This window comes from Scomber scombrus, chromosome 24 (genome assembly GCF_963691925.1).
Source record: "Scomber scombrus chromosome 24, fScoSco1.1, whole genome shotgun sequence".
NCBI lineage: Eukaryota > Metazoa > Chordata > Actinopteri > Scombriformes > Scombridae > Scomber > Scomber scombrus.
In genome coordinates this window covers 8,840,096-8,861,990 of record NC_084993.1, presented here as the reverse complement: position 1 = coordinate 8,861,990, position 21,895 = coordinate 8,840,096, and the positions used below count along the sequence as shown (strand labels likewise).

The window sequence follows — 21,895 nt, the reverse complement described above, 5'->3', positions numbered from 1 at the left end:
GAGTCAGGAGGATGTGGATGAAATCGAGGCAGAAACAAAGAAGAAATTGGAATATTTCACATCTAGTGTGTCCACATACATTTTAGTTCTAATGCAAGCACACAATTATGGTTTATAAAATTTGTATTTCCAGATCGTGATGTGTGTGTTGTGTGAGTGTTGGTGGAGTTTCATCTTTTTTCCCCCTGTAAGTTAATGTGATTTGGGGTTTAAGTAGCTGTTAGAATACAGTATATTCCCCATTTTTCCCTGTTACCTACTTACTTTTTTCAGTATATCGGAAAATTTTCCTCACAATACTGCAGCCCCAAACTTGGGTTCATTATACATAGATCTCTGTGGCTATTCCCACTTCTCAAATCAAGAGGACCTGTAGGAACGGATGCCAAAGTAGCTGGGTTGATGGAAAGAAAGTAGACCTCAGCCTGAGACTCGGCGCCGAGGGCTACTGCACGGCAGCCAACAAGAGAAGCTGGAGTCAAGGAAAGAGGATTTGGAAGGAGGGGTGGAAGTGGCAGTGTGGAGAGGTTTGCCCCAGGGAGGGTGATAGTGCTACTTTGGCTCTTACCTCCCTCTCCATTGGCCATTAATGCTGGGGTGCAGCTCAGCCTCCAGATAGGCTCTATGCTTGGGGACACACATGCACACACAACACATGGCCATATGGAGGATATTAACATCATTACCAATTCAAAGCAGCGGGTCATGGGCGCGGCGACCCAGCCCGGGGTTATCCAATCAGAGCACCCCCTGACCCACTCCCCCCCAAGGTGATTGGATTAGTAGGTCGAGTTGGCGCGACAACGTTTGCTGGCCGGGGCTGATAATTGGCTGATTAATGTGCAGCCGTTGGCCAGTGAGTCAAAGAGCACAGGGCTTCAGCCAGAGGACGTTTCTGGCGTCATGAAGCTCCAGTCACATCTGGACAATGAAGATGAGCCAGTGAGAAGAACACAAGGTGTGTGTGTGTGTGTGTGTGTGTGTGTGTGTGTGTGTGTGTGTGTGTGTGTGTGTGTGTGTGTGTGTGTGTGTGTGTGTGTGTGTGTGTGTCTGTCTGTCTGTCTGTCTGTCTGTCTGTCTGTCTGTCTGTCTGTCTGTCTGTCTGTCTGTCTGTCTGTCTGTCTGTCTGTCTGTCTGTCTGTCTGTCTGTCTGTCTGTCTGTCTGTCTGTCTGTCTGTCTGTCTGTCTGTCTGTCTGTCTGAATGATTCAAGGGTCCAATGAGTTCTTAGTAACCAAGACCAAGCACTTGACTTGAGTTGGGCCAGGTCCAAATTATATTGAGTCTCTGGATCAGTTCTTATCTTTGAGTCTGATTCAGATTGAGACTGGCTGTCCTCAGGTCCCCTCTACAATCATGTCTCTTCTAGCAGGTTAACATTTGTAATTTTGAGTGTAATTTCACAGCTGCTCTGGATCGATGACATTGGATTAAGACATTCATATTCTCCACAGGATGAATTGTAATAACTTTGGTGACCCCTCCAATTTTTTATCTAAAAATCAGCATCTCTGTGAGCATGTTGACACTGCTGACACTTGCATTTCAAAGCCACACTGTCCAGCTTCACAGAGCCACTGGTGTGGCCAAAGACTCTTAGTGTGGTTAAAAATTAATTCATAGGAGACGGGTTTGGGAACGTTTTTTCACATGTCCATTTGGATCAGGTCCAGAATTTTGGATTGGGAAGACCACTAGCAAGCACATCTGTTTCAGTGTGTGATGGAAAACTCAGTGCCCTATCATGCACTCTCTGCCCCTCCTTAAAAAAGCAGAGGCTGACCTCTTGATTGTCCTCAGCATTTTTAGTATGCTCCGGTATGTGAGAAAGTGTACTTTAAGGACTTTCCTCTGACCTTCCTGAAAAGTAGTGCACACACACTAACACACAGACTTCCCAGACTTACAGCCACTTGGTTTTCTCCACCATGTCTCAGGATATGAACCGTTTCACACCGGTTGTGTCTGCTCAGACCCTAATGAGCCACGTCCACACTGGACAACCCTAGTGAGACAGAATAATGTAGAATAGAAGACTCAGTCCCCCTCTGAGTGAAAGCAATCTGTCGATTAGAACAGGATGAATAAATAAGGAAATATGAGAAGAATATTACAAATAAAAACCCTCTAAAATGTTCATATTTTCTCATTCAGTTCTGCTTCACTTTCTGTTTTTGTCAACTGGAAATAAGCTCCCAGAATTACAGTGTTACCTCTCATGGTTGGACGGCCGTATTTATTGCAAGGGTATGTTATCATTTTAGCACAGTAATATTGTTACCCTGCAGTTTGGTGCTCTTGGTGAATTTGGGCAGCTTTTTCAAGGTCAGCGGAGAAATCATATTTTCTCTGCACTCGCCCCATCTTTATTAAAACCCAATCTTGCCTCTCACAGCTTCATAAGTGATCAACTGTTTCCCCACCCGCTGCTGTCCAGCTGTCGAATGACTCACTTCAAACTCACCCAACTCAGTTAGAGTTATTGTCTCCATAACTCATTTAATTTCTCGGGTCCTGGAGAGCTCCAAGTATTTTTTTTTTTCTCCATAATACTTGTCCTGCATTTGCCCCACAACTGCTGCTGATGTCTTTCCAGGACCCTACGTGATTGGTTTAAAAGGTGATGTGACCCCCCACACACACACACACACACTCTTATATTGTTAAATAAGAAGCCCAAGAGCATTTGTAGCAATGTGCGGATTATTTTCCCAAGAGGTGCCGTGACCCTTTTCATATTTGCGGGTCTTTTATGAAGGAACGGGCCCCCGTTGGGGTGCAGAGGCAGCAGTGTTTGTCCAGCTAACGGTGTTTGTGCTCAGACACAGGAGAACGTAATGGAATCAGCACAGCAGTAAGAAATGAAAGGGCTTTAGCCCGCTCTGTCACATGCACAGCTGAGGCACCAGTGTTTCTACCTATTTACAATAACTTCGCTCTCTCTGTTCTCTGCATTTTTCTCTGATTCCATCAATCCTTTTGTCTGCATTTTTTATGTCTCTTCTGTTTATATCTCTCTTTCGTCTCTTTGTATCTCGTCTCGCTTTCTGTCCCCCCTCCCTTTCTCTTTATCCCTCTCTCCCACGGTCTCTCAGCTTTGTGTACGGGAAAAGGAAATCATCGCTTTATAAATAAAAGATATATACTTTGAGGTCTTGGAGCTCCCCGTGAGCTCAACGAGAAATACAAAGACTGTCATGTACAAGTCTGCATGACATTCAGTACACAAATACATATGGACGGGCAGCTCTGAGGTGGAGACTCAGGATTCACTGTGAATTCAAATATGCTCTTCCTTGCCCAGAACAGAATAGAATAGAATACAATAAAACACAGTAGAATAGGCATACAGTGAACTAAGTTTGAACTGTCAAGTTTCTGAGAAACTCAGTATGGGTTGCGCAAACCCAGAAAGTTTCTGTATTCGGTGAAAAAGAAATCCCATCTGTTTCTGTCATTAACAGTTACTTTACCGCTTTTCCCAGCACGTCTCTATTACATGAGCCCTCTCCCTCTTGGAGTAGTGTCCAAGAAGTAAATCCGACCTTTGGCCCCCTTACTAATGTCTGCATGTACTTTTGGTGGTCCGGGAAAGTCATTTTTTTGCAATCTTAGCCTTAAATGTGGTGGAAAGCAGTACAAAAACATGAAGCTGAATATTGTAGAACAGTTGAATAAATAGTTATTGATAGTCGTCTGAAGGATGACTGAGCTAAAATGATGGATGAGTCATTAAATGTTCCTTGGAGCTTTAGAGGGAGCACCTATACTTCAGTTTACATACAGGCTGTTTGCCCTGGTGCCTCCCATCTCTCCTCGCCTTCTCATTTTCTAACCGAAAGCTCCCACGTTACAGTGGGACCCACTGCTACCTGCGGCCGATACTGTTCACGTACCCTGTCATTGCTCGCTATATAGTAGCAGGGAGCGTAAACACAGTTTCATTTAAATGAGGCACGTGTGTCTAGGTGAGAGCCAATTTCCACTGCTGTTGTTGACATAGGCGGGTTTGATTAGCAGAGCTGCCTCGGCCAGGGCCAGAGTGGCTAATGGTTTCCTCTGCTGTGGAGTCAGCCAGGCCTGCTGTGTGTCTGTAGCACTCAGGTAGCACCATTAAAGCTTCGACTTTCGTGTGTGTGTGTGTGTGTGTGTGTGTGTGTGTGTGTGTGTGTGTGTGTGTGTGTGTGTGTGTGTGTGTGTGTGTGTGTGTGTGTGTGTGTGTGTGTGTGTGTGTGTGTGTGTGTGTGTGTGTGTGTGTGTGTGTGGAGTTTGGACAAGGATGAATTTGGAGTATCTGGAGAATGCATCATACCCTAATTAATATGTCAACTTGCTAAATATGCTCTCTTACATTTTTTAAATAAACACATTTTACAATAATTGATGAACACTCTCAGAGCGGAGGAAATGTTTTGGCTCTGACTAGAAGTGTGTATCACGTAGAGGCACTGATATGGACAGTAGTTTCATTATCTTGAAATATAATACAGGTTGAATTAGGTAAATTAAGACTTTGCCATCTATTTTTTTCTGTAGCTTCACCTGGAAAAGTGAGCATGGCCATGTAGATGAGTGTATGTGTGCGTGGGAGTGTTTGGCAGTAAGAAGCAGCTGCTGCTTTCTGCCAAGCAATTAATGTATTTTGCATGCAATGCATGTCTGTTCGTTGTCTCTTCACTAACAGGTGAGTACATCTCTGGCAGATGTGCTTACATATGCATCTGCATGTTCTCTTCGTCACTTCAGTGACAACATTAATGTATTAAATATGCAAATGTCATTTAGTTAAGTCATTCGTGCTCATTTTTATGTATGTAGGAACAACTTGAAGATATTACATTTACACAAACATGCTCAAACTTTAAACAGAAGGCAGAGTGGGTTAAGAATAATATATATCATAGAATGTAATTGATCATTTTTCACTCATTTCCATTTACTTCCAACACAAAAACACAAAAAAAAAACCAGAAAAAGTAGCATACAAACACACACAATCAACAGTAGTTTGGTGAATGAATATCACTCATTATTCAATCTCTATCTCTCTTTTGTTCAGTTAAATATTTGAACAACATTGTGTGTAATTCCCCAGAGATTTCCACAACTTGACTCCACACACTGAAGTACACACCAGCTTTAATGTAGTGTGTGATTTCTTTCTTTATTTTTAATTCTCTTCTATAATCACCCAAAGAACATTGACATAAGTTTTAATCACTTTAAATTCAACTTAATCTTTTAAAAGTTGTTTTCAAAGTCTAAATGTAAACATCAGTATCTGTGAATAATATCTTACATGAGGGCTAATCATATTTAGTTTTCTGTGTGTGTGTGTGTGTGTGTGTGTGTGTGTGTGTGTGTGTGTGTGTGTGTGTGTGTGTGTGTGTGTGTGTGTGTGTGTGTGTGTATGTGTGTGTGTGCGTATGTGTGTGTGTGCGTACACAGACACACGGTTGTTTACCAGCTGCTTAGTGTAAAGCACTTATGAGGACAGGAGGTATCTGGGGGACCAGGATGGGAAGTGAGGGGGTCTAATAAGAAAGTGAGGTCAGGAGGGGAGGGTGGGTTTGGGTACTAATTTCCTCCTTCCGTTTCCTAGGGGCAGGTGCAGGATAACCCCCCCCCCCCCCCTCATGCTACCATCAAATACACACACACAAATTCTTCACTGTTATAAGGCGGAAGCGATGCCTACATGACAACACACACTCTCATAGCTCCAGATGGACACACACATGTTTTTCTCTCACCGTTGAGCATGTAATCATACACACTCCCAACACATTCACATGCATGTAATCATGGATGTAATATTCGGCCTGTCATTTGCGCTCACCACATGCTCACGCACACACACACACACACACACACACACACACACTCTAACACTCTCAGGGGGTGTTGGGGAGTGTGGTATATGGTGCTGATGCTCTCGAAGTGTGAGTCAGATGTATTACACGGCGTGTCATTACAGCTTTCCACTCTAGCTGGTCCCTGTGGTTCACATCACACTCTGCTCTGCTGCTCTATATAGTTCTCAGAGGGACAGTCGGGTGTCTACATCTGTCTCTCTGACTGTCTTTTGCTATACATGGCTTCTTCAACACAGAAACTACCTTCCTTTCCTTTTATTTCTGTCTGATTGTACCTTTTCTTTTACACAGAATCCATTTCCCGCTTTGATTTTCGCATATCATGAACGCATCAAATTTGACGAGCGAGTGGAAACGGGAAAATTCAATAAAATTTCCCCCGAAATGGTTCCTACGCTTGCTCAAATTGAAACATTTATATAAAAAATTGCATTATGAACGCCGTAAGGATGGAAATGCATTTGCTGGTGAATAAGTAAGACAAATAGTTCAGTTTCTTGTCAAAACACTAAAATCAGAACTGGCTTTGGGCAATGTTGTCTGTAAATTATCTCTTCACCATCACCACATTACTACTGTCACTCCCAGGTGTGTGTGTGTGTGTGTGTGTGTGCACGCAGCAAACAGTAGCTTTATTAGTAATAGCTCCATTACAATATCAAACATTCATTAAATAATAGGCAGAGAGAATAATAACCTACATTTTTCATTTTTGTCATTCATTCAAACCTATTTATTTATATGTCACCACAGCTCATGGAAACCTAATTTGCTTTTTTTCCCCCTTTTTTTCTATTTTGACATTTCAAAAGTGTGCGTAAAACTTAACTGACATCTGAATGGAAACACACCTACTGTCTGCATGTGTCATGTTGTTATAAGCTCCTTTCAAACTAGATTAGCGTTACTGGCGGAGATCCTTTAATAGTAATTACCGATGGCAACAAACATTTTAATCTTGGCAGGAGTCTGCCATGTTTGGCATGTTTTTTTGTTTGGCTTTCCCTTTGTGAAAAAGTAGGAGCTCTGGAGGAAATTTCCACGCTTCCTTCAGCTTATTGTGACTCAATGATTGTGTTTTTGGTGGCAGACGCGTAAACCAGTACACACTGTCATCTTTTATATCTGCATTACGCATCTAATACCTACATTCTAGCATCATTTCCCTTCCTTTGCCTTTCAGCTTAATTTAGAGTCTTGCTTGTGTATCTTATGTTTTTGTATGTTCATTCCTTTTCTATTACCCAGACTCAAATAGTACATAGCACCAGCATCACTGCTGATGTTACGTAAGTGAACACGTAAACAGAGATTTCATTCTGGCACTTAGAATCTACAAACACAGCCATGCACTCATCCTCACTGATGCACTCACACACTCAAAGTGTTTCATGTGGATCCGCTAAATGAAATCACAATTTATGTCCAAATTCAAATGGTTGTGGATATTGGAAGGGGTCGGAGGACATTTCAGGTTAGCAGCACCAGACTAAACTCTTTCACTTCCCTCCATCTCGCAACCAGGCTGAAGCCAGCTGTGTGACCCACGGATGAGGAACTCTCTGTGGGTCACTGAGGCCCGTGGACCCCCTAATCCCCCAGCTGCTTGGCTAGAAACACACACATAAATGCTTGCATATGGTTGCATCATACATTGATTGAACATTTTTACAATAAATTCAAATATTACAGATTTTCAACCTAAAATGAGGGTTAATAAATGTCGTTAGGATACTCCATCCAACACTCTTTTCCCTGAAGACACATAAATACTCTGATTTGAACAGACCTTACAGCTCATACACAGCTGCCAGTGAGCTGCTCCCCCTGTAATGCCGGGGTCAAAGGTCATTCACACATATCTACTGTGGAGCAAAAGGAATTTATCCTGCTTCGTTTGTCATCCGGAAAGTTGGACAAAGAAAATATTTAGGAGTGTTTCTCATTTGTTTAGCTCAGTTCATTTAGGCTGGTGTGAAACAACTGTGGTGTGACACCTAAAATTACTTTACAGTATTTATTGCAGATGAGTAAAAATTGAGAAAGGATGAAAAGAGGAGAGGGGGAAGAAGGTTATGAATAGATGATGGAGAGAGAAGTGGTGGCTGGAGGAGGCAAAGAGGAAAATGAATATGCAGGGGGAAGTTAAAGATTGCAGAGACAGAAAAAATTAGGAGAATGATGCGAAGAAGAACGGAAAGCCGGCGGTGGTTCCTGTCTGTTTGGGTGGCCCAGGTGTTCCCCCTCCTCTCTCCACATATCACTCCATCCTTCTTTCTTTCCATCTCTCTGCCTCCCCTGGTGGCCTTCACCATTTAATCTGGATTAATGTGGAGGTTGACCTTCGTCTCGCTTTCTCCCTCGCTCTCTCGCACTTCTGCTTCACTCCCCCTCATCAAGCTTTACAGGGAGGATTTTTTTACCCAGACTCCCTCCACATCTGCTTCTGTCTCCTTGCATCTTAATTTCAGATGAAATCTCTTTCTCTCTGTTCGCTTTTTACCTCTCGGATTCCTCTCTTTTTCTGCTTTTCTTCCTTATCTGCAGCCTCAGCAATGCGTGTGTGTATCGGCACGCCTCCGTCTTTCCTGCTATGCTGACTGACAAGGCGGGGCTGTTCATTCTTGGGACCACCTGTGCATCCTGTCCCACCACTCTGTTTGGGTGGTCAGGCCTCCCAGCCCGCAGAAAACACACTCTACTGATATCTGCGACACGCACACACACACATATAGAAATCCACCTCACCACGGTCCATGAATATCCTCAAGGGAAGTCTGCTTATGCACAAGCGCAGACACACACATACACACACAAGCAAGCTGTGTGCTACCTAATCTGTGGTGAGTGAGTCATTCTAATTGTCCAGTCAACAGGTGCTGAGCTCGACTCGAGGGAGCAGACAGAGGAGACGCGGGGATATGATTGCAGAACAAGGGAGAGGCTAAGCTCAAAGCTTCTGTATAATAACTACAGTGGGAGCCATTGTTGAATAGTGGGGAAAATGTGTTTGGTTTGATATTGATGGGTCTAAATCTATATCTACTATAACAGCAATTTGAACTGCAGCTGGTGAATCAAAGCTGTAACATTTGCCATTTTAGGTTGTGTTCACAAAGACAAAAGCACTGTATCAAGAAATAAGCAGGCTACTGTTGGCTTTACACAGTACTCCAGTTACTTCAGTGTTATGTATACAAGAAAGCTGGTTACTGTAATGTGGATTGGGGGTTCCCCTGCTCTGTTTGTGTCATATACACATAACCAGCTTTCAAAATGACTGTTTACATGTATACATCTGCAGAACAAGATGAATGAAAAGATCAATTCAAGTTCGACTAAAATTTTAAATAACTACTTCTACTAGAAGTCTAAATAAGATGGTTTCTGCCACTGAATACGCTATTTCTAAAATAAAATCACACATTTGTGCTCCACCAAAAACAGTCAGAGAGCCGCATTTTCCATCCCTCATACAACTGAACAGATCAGATTACTGAGCAGCATGTAAGCATTGTGTACTGGTGTGCACTATACTACCTTGTGCATGATATTTCTGTAGTATATTAGTGCAGCAACTACTGATTAGATTCATTTATCTGTCAATTATTTTCTCAATTGATAAATGAGTCTAATGATATGTCTGTCAGGCCCAAGATGCACCATAAAATGTCTTACTATCATAAAGGACTATGGACTTTGGTTTCACAGCAGAATCGGCACATAAACACTTAGAATACCATGTAGCATTGTGCTAATTTACATTAAAACCAACAGCTGTATTATGGCCACCACAGTAACTTCCCAAAGTTGTAAAACCCTGACTTAGAGAAGATTCAACCACTGTGTTGTGGCTTCAAACTGGACTTCCTTCTTCTCACGGTGGACCAGTAGCAACACGCCTGCATTAACACAGACCCTTGAAAAGTTTGACTGGAAAACCGGTGTGATGTGGTTTATGTTAAAGTTGTCTGGAAAGTTTGTTTGGAATAAACAGAAAAAGTTTGTTTGAGTGAACAAATGTTGATCATTTATGATGTTGACACGGCTGCTGCAGATCACCACTTTTATAAATAGGAGAGTTTTGCTTAAAGCGAGGTCGATGAAGACCTGGCTTTCAGATTTGCTTACTTGCTCTAGCTAGACTTGTGTGTCACTCGGCACTGGAAACAGCACATAAGATGGAAAACATTTGAATGGGCCTGTGAAAGGTGAGCAGCCCTCCCTTCACTTTCCTCCTCTTTCTCTCTCACTTTCTCTCCAGTTCCCTTCTCTTTCTCCGTCACTCTCTCTCTCTTCGATCTCCCCGAGGCCCGCGTGTCGCCTTACCCGGGGGTTTAGTCCCTAATCACCCAGAGCTAGTGGGAGGGAACCGGAGACTTCCAGCTGGCTGCCTCGTTACTGCAGACCCCTGGGACACACACACACACACACACACACACACACACACATTCCTACACACACAAGCTAAACACAGACACACATCCTCATATGTGCTTACCGAGGCATTTGCTGTTATCTCTTGGCATCTCTCCATCCACGTCCCCCCCACAACTCGATCCTGCCAAGGCCACGTAAACTGAATAACAGCAGGAGGCTTACCGTGAGGGAGGGCCAAATCTCTGGCACGTCCTCTACCCCCAAACTAGTTTAAACCAGAATTAAATATTGTCTTCTAAGTGAACATATAGTAACTACTTTCTCATCTTTCTCTTTCAGGAGGGATCCATATGATTACCCCACTCACTCAAGAACTGCACCAAGAGAGCCTATCCCCTACCCCGGACCCTACCATGACCAACCCGTCTCCAGCCACTCGGGCCGTGTGCCGCCCCCCCAGCAAACTTCCAACAAGCCAGGCTACTACCCCTCATCTCCCCACGCAGGGCAGCAGCACCGTGCAGCGTTAAGGCAAGACGTTCCACCTTCCCCCAACACAGGCCACAGAGGGCGGCAGTACTACGAAGCCGGCGGGGGGCGAGTCGACGCCTACCGGCAGGCCAGCCCTGGCCGCTACATCAGCCCAGAGAGGTACCCCGACGCCAGGGAGCGCTACACCAGCCCACAGCGCTACGGCTACGAAGATGAAAGGCAGCCAAACCGAAGGCGGAAGAACCCCATGATAGGTGCGGTTTAAGGTGGTTGTAGTGAGTGACAGCTTGCTCTCACCGTGCCCCAAAAATGATATGAACTCGAGTCATTCACACAATGAGTATATAAATAGCTCCAAATTCATGTAAACATAATATCAGCTGTCATCTAGACTGCCAGTGTGGATAAATAAGACTTTACCATATTGATTTATCTGAAAGAAATAAGTGACAAGGCGAGAGGCTAAAACAGGGCTTATTTTCAGAACCATCTGTCTCCACGGGCCAAGACAGATTTAACAAGAACTCATGAGTGTGTTTATATAATCATGTTTGCAACTCCTCCTGTATGTTAGCAAGCACATCGGTGTATATAACAGGATATTATTCTGACATAGATTTTATATTGTAGAATTGAAATTAAATGAAGGGCGATTAACTTAATTACACAGACACATAGAGGAAACTTAGCACCATATGTTGTACAGAATCACCTCTATTCCAGCAAACTGGGCATGAAGGCAGTGCTGACTTGCATTTTGCACAAGCTGATCAAACTGAAGGAAATAGACGGACCACCTTGACCCCCGCCGGACTGCAATAACACAGGAGACACGGGAAGTCAACATCGACAAGCAGGAAAAGGAAACTCCCCTTCAAAGTGTCTTCTTGTCCTTGATGTTTAGTCGCTCGGACTTCCTCCATATCCTGCGATCACACTTTGGTAAATTTTTTGCGTTTTTACCGTTGATTACTTAGCTGTGGATGTGCCTGATTTGATGGTATTTGCGTATGAGATTATTTGTTATTTTTGTGGTGTTGATATTAAAGTCTATACATTTTGATCCACACTTAAACTACAGACTATGAAAGATGCTGTGTAACTTTTTAAACACTGTGCAGCTAATGAAGAAATAGTTTTATCCTTTAACATATCATTAATACACGTCATTGCACTGAAAACGTATTAATGTTTAAATGGTGGTGTGATTTAAACAATGCTGTCAAATAGATGCATGATTTTTTTTTTTTTATACAAATATTTTTCATTAAATATAATTAAATTCTCTTCCTGTGCCGCACCAAATCATTTCACCCTAGTTCTGTTTCATTGAACCAATTAACCAGGCCATGCATATTTAAAACATCAAACACCATGAGTCAGCACTTTAAAAAATTCATTACAATATTCAGCTTAATTTCTCTGAACACAATCTCCAGATACATTTGCCCTGTGAGATGACTGATAAGAGTAGCCAGCGTCCTGATAATGACTAAATCATCTTCAACAATTAGACGCAGGGAAATCTCCACTAGAAAATGATTACTGCACAATTTGCTCTCAGAAATAAAGATGGCACTGATTGGTGAAATTAGTCTGGAAATGGGGAATAATTAGAGTGTGGAGAAGGCTTTTTCTATCAGTTAGCGTTTAATTAGCATCAAGGCCAACAGGGACCGGGCCTCTGCTGATCTGTCTAGTCTCTGCGCTGCTTTGACCCTCTCCTGTCTGTGCTGAAATAGACCTTTTTAACTGGCCAGCGCAGCCAGATAAACACTTGATCAATTGTTTTATTCAAACCTATTCGAAGCAAATGAACTCCTTCCCAGTTAGTCAATGCACACGTCAGTGATTCCAACCTACTTCAGGAGACAAAGCAAGCTACCAGGTAGAGTAGAAGTAATAAACAAATGCTTATTATAACACTATTCTATTCATATAGTGTTTTTCTAAACAGCATTGCGATGCTTTTCACAAACCAGAATAGATAAAAGGCAGATAAACAATGAAGGGAAAAGGCTGAGCTGAGCTGTCTGTTGACCATCCTGTGATGACAAAATGGCACAAAACTTCTGTCTAATACCTCAAACTAATCCACACATGCACAAGAGGAAATATGTTTAATAAAAATCTTATGATTTAAAAATGTCCTTCTGCATGAATGTTGCAGTGTTGCACATTTTCTTCTTAAGAATGAAGTATTTCAGTCTAACTTTGAAACAGCCCTGGAGAGGTTTGCATGTTTTAGATCATTAAGTGTCACATGTACCGTGGCTTTACCATTACCAACGACATTACAGTTCCATGATAATTACTTGGTAATATCATTACGCCATGCTAATGCAGTTGCAAATGTGGAACATTATAAAAAGCTCTCTTTGGTGGGTCATTCAAAGACACTCCTGTATCTGAAATGAAGTGAAGTGTCAGCTGAAGGAAACAATTAGAGGGCATGTGAACACACCAACAGGGAAAATACTTTAAACCTTCCTCATAAATTACACATTATACAGATTTGCAAAGAGAAACAAACCTTAAAACTGAAGGTGAATGCTATTATGGAAGACAGAGGGTTGGATAATGAGGTTAAAAATAAAGTAACAGATTTTATGGACTATTTCATGTAAAATACACCCATTTCTTTGTGTTTTAGCATCACCCAATAGCCTGTCCAATCCGTAAAGTCATTTTTTGAACTTTTGACCTGGAGAAAGTCATCTGTCCCTTCATATCATTCTGTCATGGTTGTTTACAAGGCATTGACTGGTCTTGCTCTCCCATCTATCATAAAACTCCTGTCCCCATATCACACTGAGATCATCTGACCAGAGACTTCTGCCTGACCACGAATCCAGGACTAAGTGTTATGAGGACATTTCACCTGAAGTCTCCATATGTTTGTGCTGTTGTCACCATGTGCTCTATGTGACCATGTGCTTCTCTATTATTACCTTTATTATTATTAATGTTGTAGTCATTTTTATCATCATTATGATTTCTCTTTATGGTGTTTGTTTTTCCTCGGTGTAAAGCACTATAGATCAACTGTGATGTCCTTAAAGTGCTATATAAATCAGATTGAAGTATTTAGATACGTCAAAACTCCAAACATCTGAATTCAACCAGTATCATGAGTGGAGGTCAGCAAAAGTCATGTCTTCTCTCATTCTCACTGATGGCAAAGCAACTTACAGCACTTAAGCCGGCTTCACTTGGGCCATTACTGTACTTTAAAGAATAACTACACAGTAAACAGCCTCTGTCAAGTGCTTGTGGTCAGTTGGCTGCCAAAGACAATAAACAACAGCTACTGAACATCCAAGAATTAATTGCATTTAACATCCATTAAATAAACGCTTTGAAATCACTGTCAGGAGTCGTCTGCTGTAACACACATCTTAGTGAAACGACTCTTCCAGCCACAGTTTGTGTAATCAGTTACAGTGTGTGTGCGTGTCTTATGAGTCTCTCCCCCTTTGTTCATTGTCATCCAGAAAGAATTTATCACATGACACGCACACAGACGGACTGGATGCGGTCGCAGCCGTTGATATGCAGAAAGACACATGCCTCATATCAGCTCACACACTTGCCATGAGAAGAACTTTTTTTTCTTTCCGCTGCATGACCTTTGATTTTACGCAAGACCATACGATCCCTTAAAAGCTGTTTGTCTATGCTCTACACCCATCTTCCTTTTGTTGAAGTTCCTTGACAATTCTGCTCGGTTCCTTTTGGTTTTTTGAAATTTCCTCTTTTATTACAAATATGGGGGTGGGAGGGGGGGGTTCGTGAATTAATTTGACACCTCATAAGCCCACAGTTTTGATGCAGTTCCTGTAAAAGGAAAAAAGAAAATTGCTGAAGCACACGCTGTTCCCCAGTCGATTGTCATGAACCACGGGTTGAGGGAGAATTCCCTGGTTATGTTCTCTTAGCATTACCTATTCTGGCGGCGCCCCTGTCGAACACCTTAGCTTGTTAGCATGTGTCAATCAAAAGCCATACTCTGGGGAGGGCAAAGTGGAGAGCTGAAACAGTTATCTCTCCCCCACACAGCTCCCAAAAAAGACTGTGCAGAGATAGGCAGAGAGAGATGGAGGGGTGTGTATACAGTAGATAGAGTGTGTGTGTGTGTGTGTGTGTGTGTGTGTGTGTGTGTGTGTGTGTGTGTGTGTGTGTGTGTGTGTGTGTGTGTGTGTGTGTGTGTGTGTGTGTGTGTGTGTGTGTGTGTGTGTGCGGGGAGACTATACACCCTCACACTGCAGAATGAAGTTGCGGGTGTGCACCCACAGTGACCTCGGCCTACTCTCTTTCCCCCCCCTTTCATCCTCTTCATTAAAGGCACATTCCACCGCATTAGCCCGCTGTCCTTCTGTCCTTCACCTGCTGCCATTCATTTCGATTCCGCCCTCGCTAAAGCATCATGGTCTCGGAATCGAGAGTAGTTGGATTGGGCTGAACGGTGCTTCTCATTTAATTATACAGTTCATTAGAAAGCCAGTCCGCCCCCCCTCCTCCCAGGTCTGAGACAGGCCATGGGAATAGCTGGTGGCTAATGTGCAGTTTAAACGGCCTGAATATGGAGATTGGTCCAGTTATGGATTACCGTTACCAGTTAGCCTGCCCTTCACCCACCTCATTCGCTTTTATGTCTGCAGTGTAGCCTTTTGATACAGTATCACTCAAGTTGGAGCGTGTTCTTTCAGCCAGCCTGTTTGTTTGATATTGTTCATGAGCTGTGAAATTGAATTTCCACAGTTGGGCTGATATTGGAAATAATTTCATATCCTCTGCAATATTCTTGCTTGGTTTCACCTTCTGCAGTGTTTAAGACATCCATTTTTACTTAATGTCTTTTTTTTCCCTTTTGCCAATTCGATGCAGCAGCACTGTTAATTTAGACCATATTTACCCTAAAAGCAATGTTGGCTTCCCGGCTGCCTCTTCTTTGCCCACACACCACAGCCAAGCCACCAACCACCATCTTTTATACCAACTGTCTCCATGGCAACGTGGCCGCCTCTCCTGGAACAGCAGCCCCTTTCAGAGCTGATGACATCGTCGTGGCAACAATGAAAGGTTCATGCATCCCATTATGGTAAAAAGGATTTTTTTCTCTCTTCTAAGGCAGGGTCACTGAGCTCCTAAAACCTCATATACAGTAAAACAGTGGTTCTCAAAGTGGGGTCCGTGGACCCCCAGGGGTCCATTATGGGGTTTCCAGCAAAAAAGTGCATAATTTATTTTTACTGTAATTCCATCTTCAAGTAACACTATGACAGAATTATGACTATTTAGGTGAGGGCTTTCATACACTTACTGAACTAAAACATCTAAAAGCAAAAATCTTATCAGATGGGGGACCCTGGGACAAAATCTTGTGAGGTGGGGGTCTGTGGTCTAGTTTGTATCAGTTTAAGGATCCTTGCCGAGAAAAAGTGAGAGAACCTCTGCAGTAAAATCCTTTATCAAATGCAACATTTATTCTTTGTGGCAACACTGGTACTATAATGTATAGGGAGCGTTCAGCTGGGATACCATCTGCATCACATTCAGAATTTAAAGTAGATATCAGTTTATCGAGGGGAGCTCTTGTGGGTGCAGCCAGTTAGCATAAATACAAATTCAGTAAGCCTCACACTGCATGTATTCCTCCACTTTTAGTGCTGCTTTTGAAAAATCAAAACATGGGTTCATTGCGTCGTGACTCTTTTTTTAAATCAGTGGATCCAAACATCTAGGTGAGACTGCTGAATGGTTTGTAGGCCTGTTCCCTGTGGGCCCCCACCTGAATAGAGCAGTGATGTGTTACTTCCTGGTTGAAGCGACTGCATTGTTTATTTGCTTCCTGGGCTGAGAAGGCTCAGAGCTGTTGGACTGGTCAGACCTGTGCTTTTGTACCCTTATACACCCCTGCCGGCTCGGCATCCAAACCCTCCAGAATCTTCTCTTTATATATCTCCCCCGACCCTCTCAGCTTTCCTATCACTCCAACAATGAAGAAACACTCAAAAGCGCTGTGCACTCTGGTGCTAACCCAAGGCTAGCAGTGAGGTTCGCTGGGTTGTGATGTGGCCAACAACAGCTGAAGTCCGTGACCTCTGGACCCCATCCATCAGGCTTTCAGCACCAGCCTTGGCCTCTGACACACACAAAACTTCAGCCAGGGAATGGAAGCACGCAACAGGGAAATGCATCAATGTCAGAGAGACACTAGAACCATATAAAATTATATGTATGCACTTTGTCCAAGGTTTGACATGCATACACAGTAGAATTCTGTCTGCATGCAAGTTAACACACACAAGTGTGGTTGTGCATGAGAATATAATGCTATAAATGTTTCCAGAATCACTGACGCAGCCAAACTGCGGTTTTATGTGTGTCCAGACTGAGCTGTCTGTCATGCACAGTCACATCCTTGTATATTAAGTTCTTATTCTAACAAATACTTTTCATATGCCTGCACTGCTGTCTCTCACATACACACACACCTGCTGCGGGCTCAGACACACACAAGCTGTCTTTACAGACGCACAGCACATCCGTATGCCCTCACACACATGTCACCAATATGTGTGTGACGGGAGGCTCAGCTGACCGCCTGGCAGTCACTGTGAAATTGGCGCCCTTCTCATACAGATGCCAGGTGTTTTGCTTGGCAGTCAGGGGTGCTGGGGGTGAGCTTGTGTCAGGAGTGTTGGGTTGCTGCGAGCGGCAAGGAAAGGATGGGGTAATATGTCGTGTGTCCCTGTTAGCCCGGCCTTTTGGCTAAGATAGAGCACTGCCGGTCCCAAGAGGAATTACGGACTGCTTAGTTTCTGTATGAGCCTGAGAAATGGTCTATGGTATAAAGTCTGCACTATAAATGGAGAGTATCTCAGGTGACATCCCAAACACTACTGAAACTTGATGATACGAGCCACCATTATGTATGTCAAATGTGATATTTTGACGTCACATTTTGATTACACTCTGAGTGATAACATATTTTGATAGTGTAAAATGTATTTTCTCCCATATTTCACGAGCGAGCCTGGAGAGACTTGATGCAGAAAAAACTGCTAGAGGTCTGGTTTGCCTCACTTTGACACAATAACGCAGTGTTGGAAAACTAGCACAGTTTGTCCAAAAGGTCAAAGGTTAAGACTTCTTGGGGTGTTTAAATTTGACACTATTCATTCCCTGAGCATGTAAACATTGTATGTCATTAGCCAGGAAGGTAGCTAATGTTTGTTCAAGTGACATGCAGAATTTAAACAGAATTGTATCACTTATTCGCTTATTGACTCTCTTGTTGTGAGTTAGATGAGATGATGGATTGGTTTTTACACTTGAGCGTTAGTGGTAAGCAGATTTTGTTACCTCTGGACAGAGCCAGCTGTTGAGCCTAGCTGTTGGTCTCAGTTTCTAGTCTTTAAATTAAGCTAAGCTAACCTGCTGCTGGTGGTAGCTTCATATTCACCATGCAGATATAAGATTGGTATCAATCTAATCTAAATTAATATCCCTTTCAGTATTCCTTTTAAATTTGAGTTGAAGAAAATATCAAAACACAAATGCTCATTAAACTATGTAGCAAAAATAATATCAGTTCAAATAACTCCAGTGACATTGTGTGTACTGCACTTCCATAAAGTTTGGGAGACCTGTCAGAGAGATTGAAATGCCAGTGGTCGAAAAATCCCAATATTCAAACTCCATGCTCTCACTTTGCAACACAGGCTTCAGTTAAAGATTTTTACTTTCAATACAAGGCTGAGATAAGCGGGTGACATCACTTTACATTACATTTCTCAGACTTGCCAGAGCTCCTCCAGAGTCACAAAAGACATTACACAGCTGTTTTCACAGGCTGAGCAGTGCACCCCTATGACTAGTAAACTGACTTTGACATGAGAAATCAGTGGAGTGCCCCTTTAATATTCTCCATTTTTATAAATATTCTGTGTATGATGCAGATTTCAGTGAAACACTGCTCTTTGTGTATCACTGCCTCAATGATATTTGAAAGGATTATGCATTTGAAGTGCCTGCTTCATTCACGGAGACAATATGTTTGCTTCTATTTATTCTGTGTTGCATTGCTTATTATGTTCACCATATGTTTTATGGAGATATTTTCCTGTTTGCACCCACTTTATGGATACCAGTACGCAATGCAAATCACACTCTCTCTTGCACAGACTGAGTAGAGTTTAATTTCTCGAATCACATGTCCGTACATGCGGCTGTAACAAACAGGCAGGTCATTTGATTTCCGGCCTCATTTTCATTTTGCAGAGATGGTCATTCCAGCGTGGATTAGATAAGGGTGAAGACAAAGTAGAGCCTCATTGGAAAGTCGCTGTGGCAGCCAGCAGTGTAATCCATCCACGCATTCCTTCCAGAGAATGCTGTGCAGCTCACTGAAAATGAGCTACGGACCCGACTCCATTAGATCTCCGCTCTGTCTCTCTGCTTTCTATCTTTCAGCAACACACACACTTCCACACACACACACACACACACACACAATCTCACGCCTTAACTGGGAGTGACACACACTCTCTCTGCGCCTGCCACCAGCTTCATTAGTGCTAAGAAATGTTCTGCTCGTTAAGGCGAGGCAATTAGTGGCTAATTGAGAAGCTCTCTGCAGTGAAGGCAAAGTTGCTTCCTTGTGCTTCTTTTGCTTTGGCCAGTTTGTACTTTTTGGATTCCACTTATTGCTCATTTTCTCGAGGCAATTGTTCACTACAGAGCTGCAGCCCCAGGGAGATTAAGGAGCAAAATACAGGGAGAAGTTTTTCAGCTTTTTGAGGTTTTCATGCAAGACTTTCTGGCAGATGAGCAAAGACGCCTGACACAACTTTTTATTGTATCATAGTTTATTTATTTTGTTTTGCAGATTCCCGAGACAGTTAAAAGTATTTTCATGCAATATGGGGGAAAAAAAAGGCATAAAGGAGAGTTTGACTGAGTCACGCTTCATATATTCTAACCTGCCCCTTCATTACGGCTCCATTCTAGACATAACAGTCAAACTGCCACAACTGCACTCACTTTGTCACAAACACACACAAGTTACCAACTGCCTGCCCTTCTCACTCTGCAGCTTGACTTTCCATCTCTCTGCCTCTCTGTTTCTCCCCTGCCACACTCCTCCATCTCCTCTTTCCATTCTGTCACTCCTCTCCCCCCCCACAATTCTTTACAGTCCACAGATAAGCTGTGTGATAGGGAGGAAATAAGAGCAACACACAAACACACACAGCCGCCCGCGTCTCTTTCCACAAGTTCCTCGGATGAAAAAACCCCTGCAGATAAGGCTAAAAAAAGAATCATTTGCATTTTCATGTTTAATTTAAAGCATTTCCTTTCACTTTTTAGTGTTTTTTGCAAGCTACTCTAAGAACTAATCCCACCTTTGTCCTACAGGGGGCAGAATCCTTGTTACCCCATTACACTTTGCACTTGTGTGACCTCTTCCGTGATTTAAATACACATTCCCTGGCACCACCTCGTGCTCATAGTGTACTATCACCTTGAGTGATACACAATCTTTCCCCTAACAAATGGAGATAAAAATTAACTATCCAGAGTTCAGTAAGTAAAACACAAACACTCTTTCTTCACGTACCCGCTCACACAGCGGAGTTCCCCTGTAAACATCAGAGATATGTGACCTGCCGGGCTCTGACCACCCTCTGAGAGAGTGTGTTTTTGTAACACGCCTTATCTCAGCCCACCCCACTTCAGAGGGAGAAGGATGAGGGGGAGGGCAGAGCCGGGGATTCCCTGTGTGTTTTGCTTAATTCCTAGCAGACACACATACACACACACACACATATATATATACATAAACATATTTTCATGCATTTTGGCAAAATAGTTTCCATTATTGCATCAGCGTGTGCAGACAGCGGCACAGACTCCATCCTATAAGAGGTGAGGGTCTGGCCACACGAAATCCTGGAGCTGTCTTACTTCAGCTTGTTCATTTACACACATATAGAGACAGCGTGGAGGAGCGAAGGCTGATGGGTGTCCGTGAGGGCAAGTCGCATCCTATTCCCCCTCTTGAGTGGAGAGCAAAGTGAGCAACAGCCCTTCCAGACATCAAGTGTGCACGTGTGTGTGTGTGTGAGTGTGTGTTCATTTGTAGCAGAATGACAGGAGATGTGTGAGTCAGATAAGTAGAATTGACAGAGGGAAGTGTGCGGACAGGCGGCTTTTTCTTTTTTCTTTGAACATGACAGATCTCATCTGCTGCTGAAAAGACAATGTTTTGTGTTGTTTTTGGGGGAGGGGGGGTTACATATTTTAACAACATTTCTTCACATATGAGAGAAATTTCACAAAGTGTAGTCCCATCTGCATCATAATGATTATCTGTGATTCATCATTCTACTCTCTATCACACACACACATACAGGTAGAGCCAACTGTAAAACCCAATTAAACATAGACGCATTGTTTTAATAAGATAACACTCACTGCACAGTTAAAGCAGCTGTTAAGAGTCACTTTCAAAAAACTGTCTACACAATTCCTTTTTGCTTGCTGCTGCTGCTGCTACTGCTGCTGCGTTCACATTTCAGTCACGAGCCAAACAAAACATTGATATTGGATGATTCTGCAAAAAGCCCAGATTAGGTTAAATGTCATTGTCATTGACTGCAATGTCAGTATCAATGACAGCGTTTCAAACATAAGGAATGACTGGAGTTTATTTTCATTGCTCAAAGCTTTTCTTTTGCATATTTTTAGCAATAACACATAAAATTCCGCACAGTAGTTCAGTTAATTGTCTTGCTGTGAATATTAATGATAACTAATTTTTCATACCTTAGGCTGCCAACATCAGTAGAATGTGTGAATGTTTTTTTCCAGGTTGGATGTTCCTTCATTAAATGCACCATCAGTCTTCATTGGTCTACTTGCCAGTGAGCTAATGCTAGTCAGACTAAAATAAGTAATGACAAAGTATACACACATATCAGGCAGGTTTCAGTGCGGTGTGACTATTCAGAGAACATGTTTTAATTGCTTTTTGGCACCGGCGCTGTTTGTGTGCACTCACTGCATCTTGGAGCTCCTATGTCAACTTTTACAGCGAAGTAAGTGATGAAACTTTATACGAGATAGATGAAAACGAAACCC

The 21,895-nt window shown here is 42.8% G+C and overlaps 1 protein-coding gene across 1 annotated transcript in view; it reads left to right on the top strand.

Annotated features, from left to right (window-relative positions):
* The window catches only part of pard3ba (par-3 family cell polarity regulator beta a), a 156,936-nt gene extending 144,993 nt beyond the window's left edge, over positions 1-11,943 (top strand). Inside the window, exon 24 of the mRNA XM_062414870.1 lies at positions 10,595-11,943. Within this exon, the coding sequence (XP_062270854.1) occupies positions 10,595-11,012 (418 nt within the window). The 3' untranslated portion in view covers positions 11,013-11,943. The remainder of the gene's footprint in view (positions 1-10,594) is intronic.
* The last annotated feature ends 9,952 nt before the right edge of the window (positions 11,944-21,895 follow it).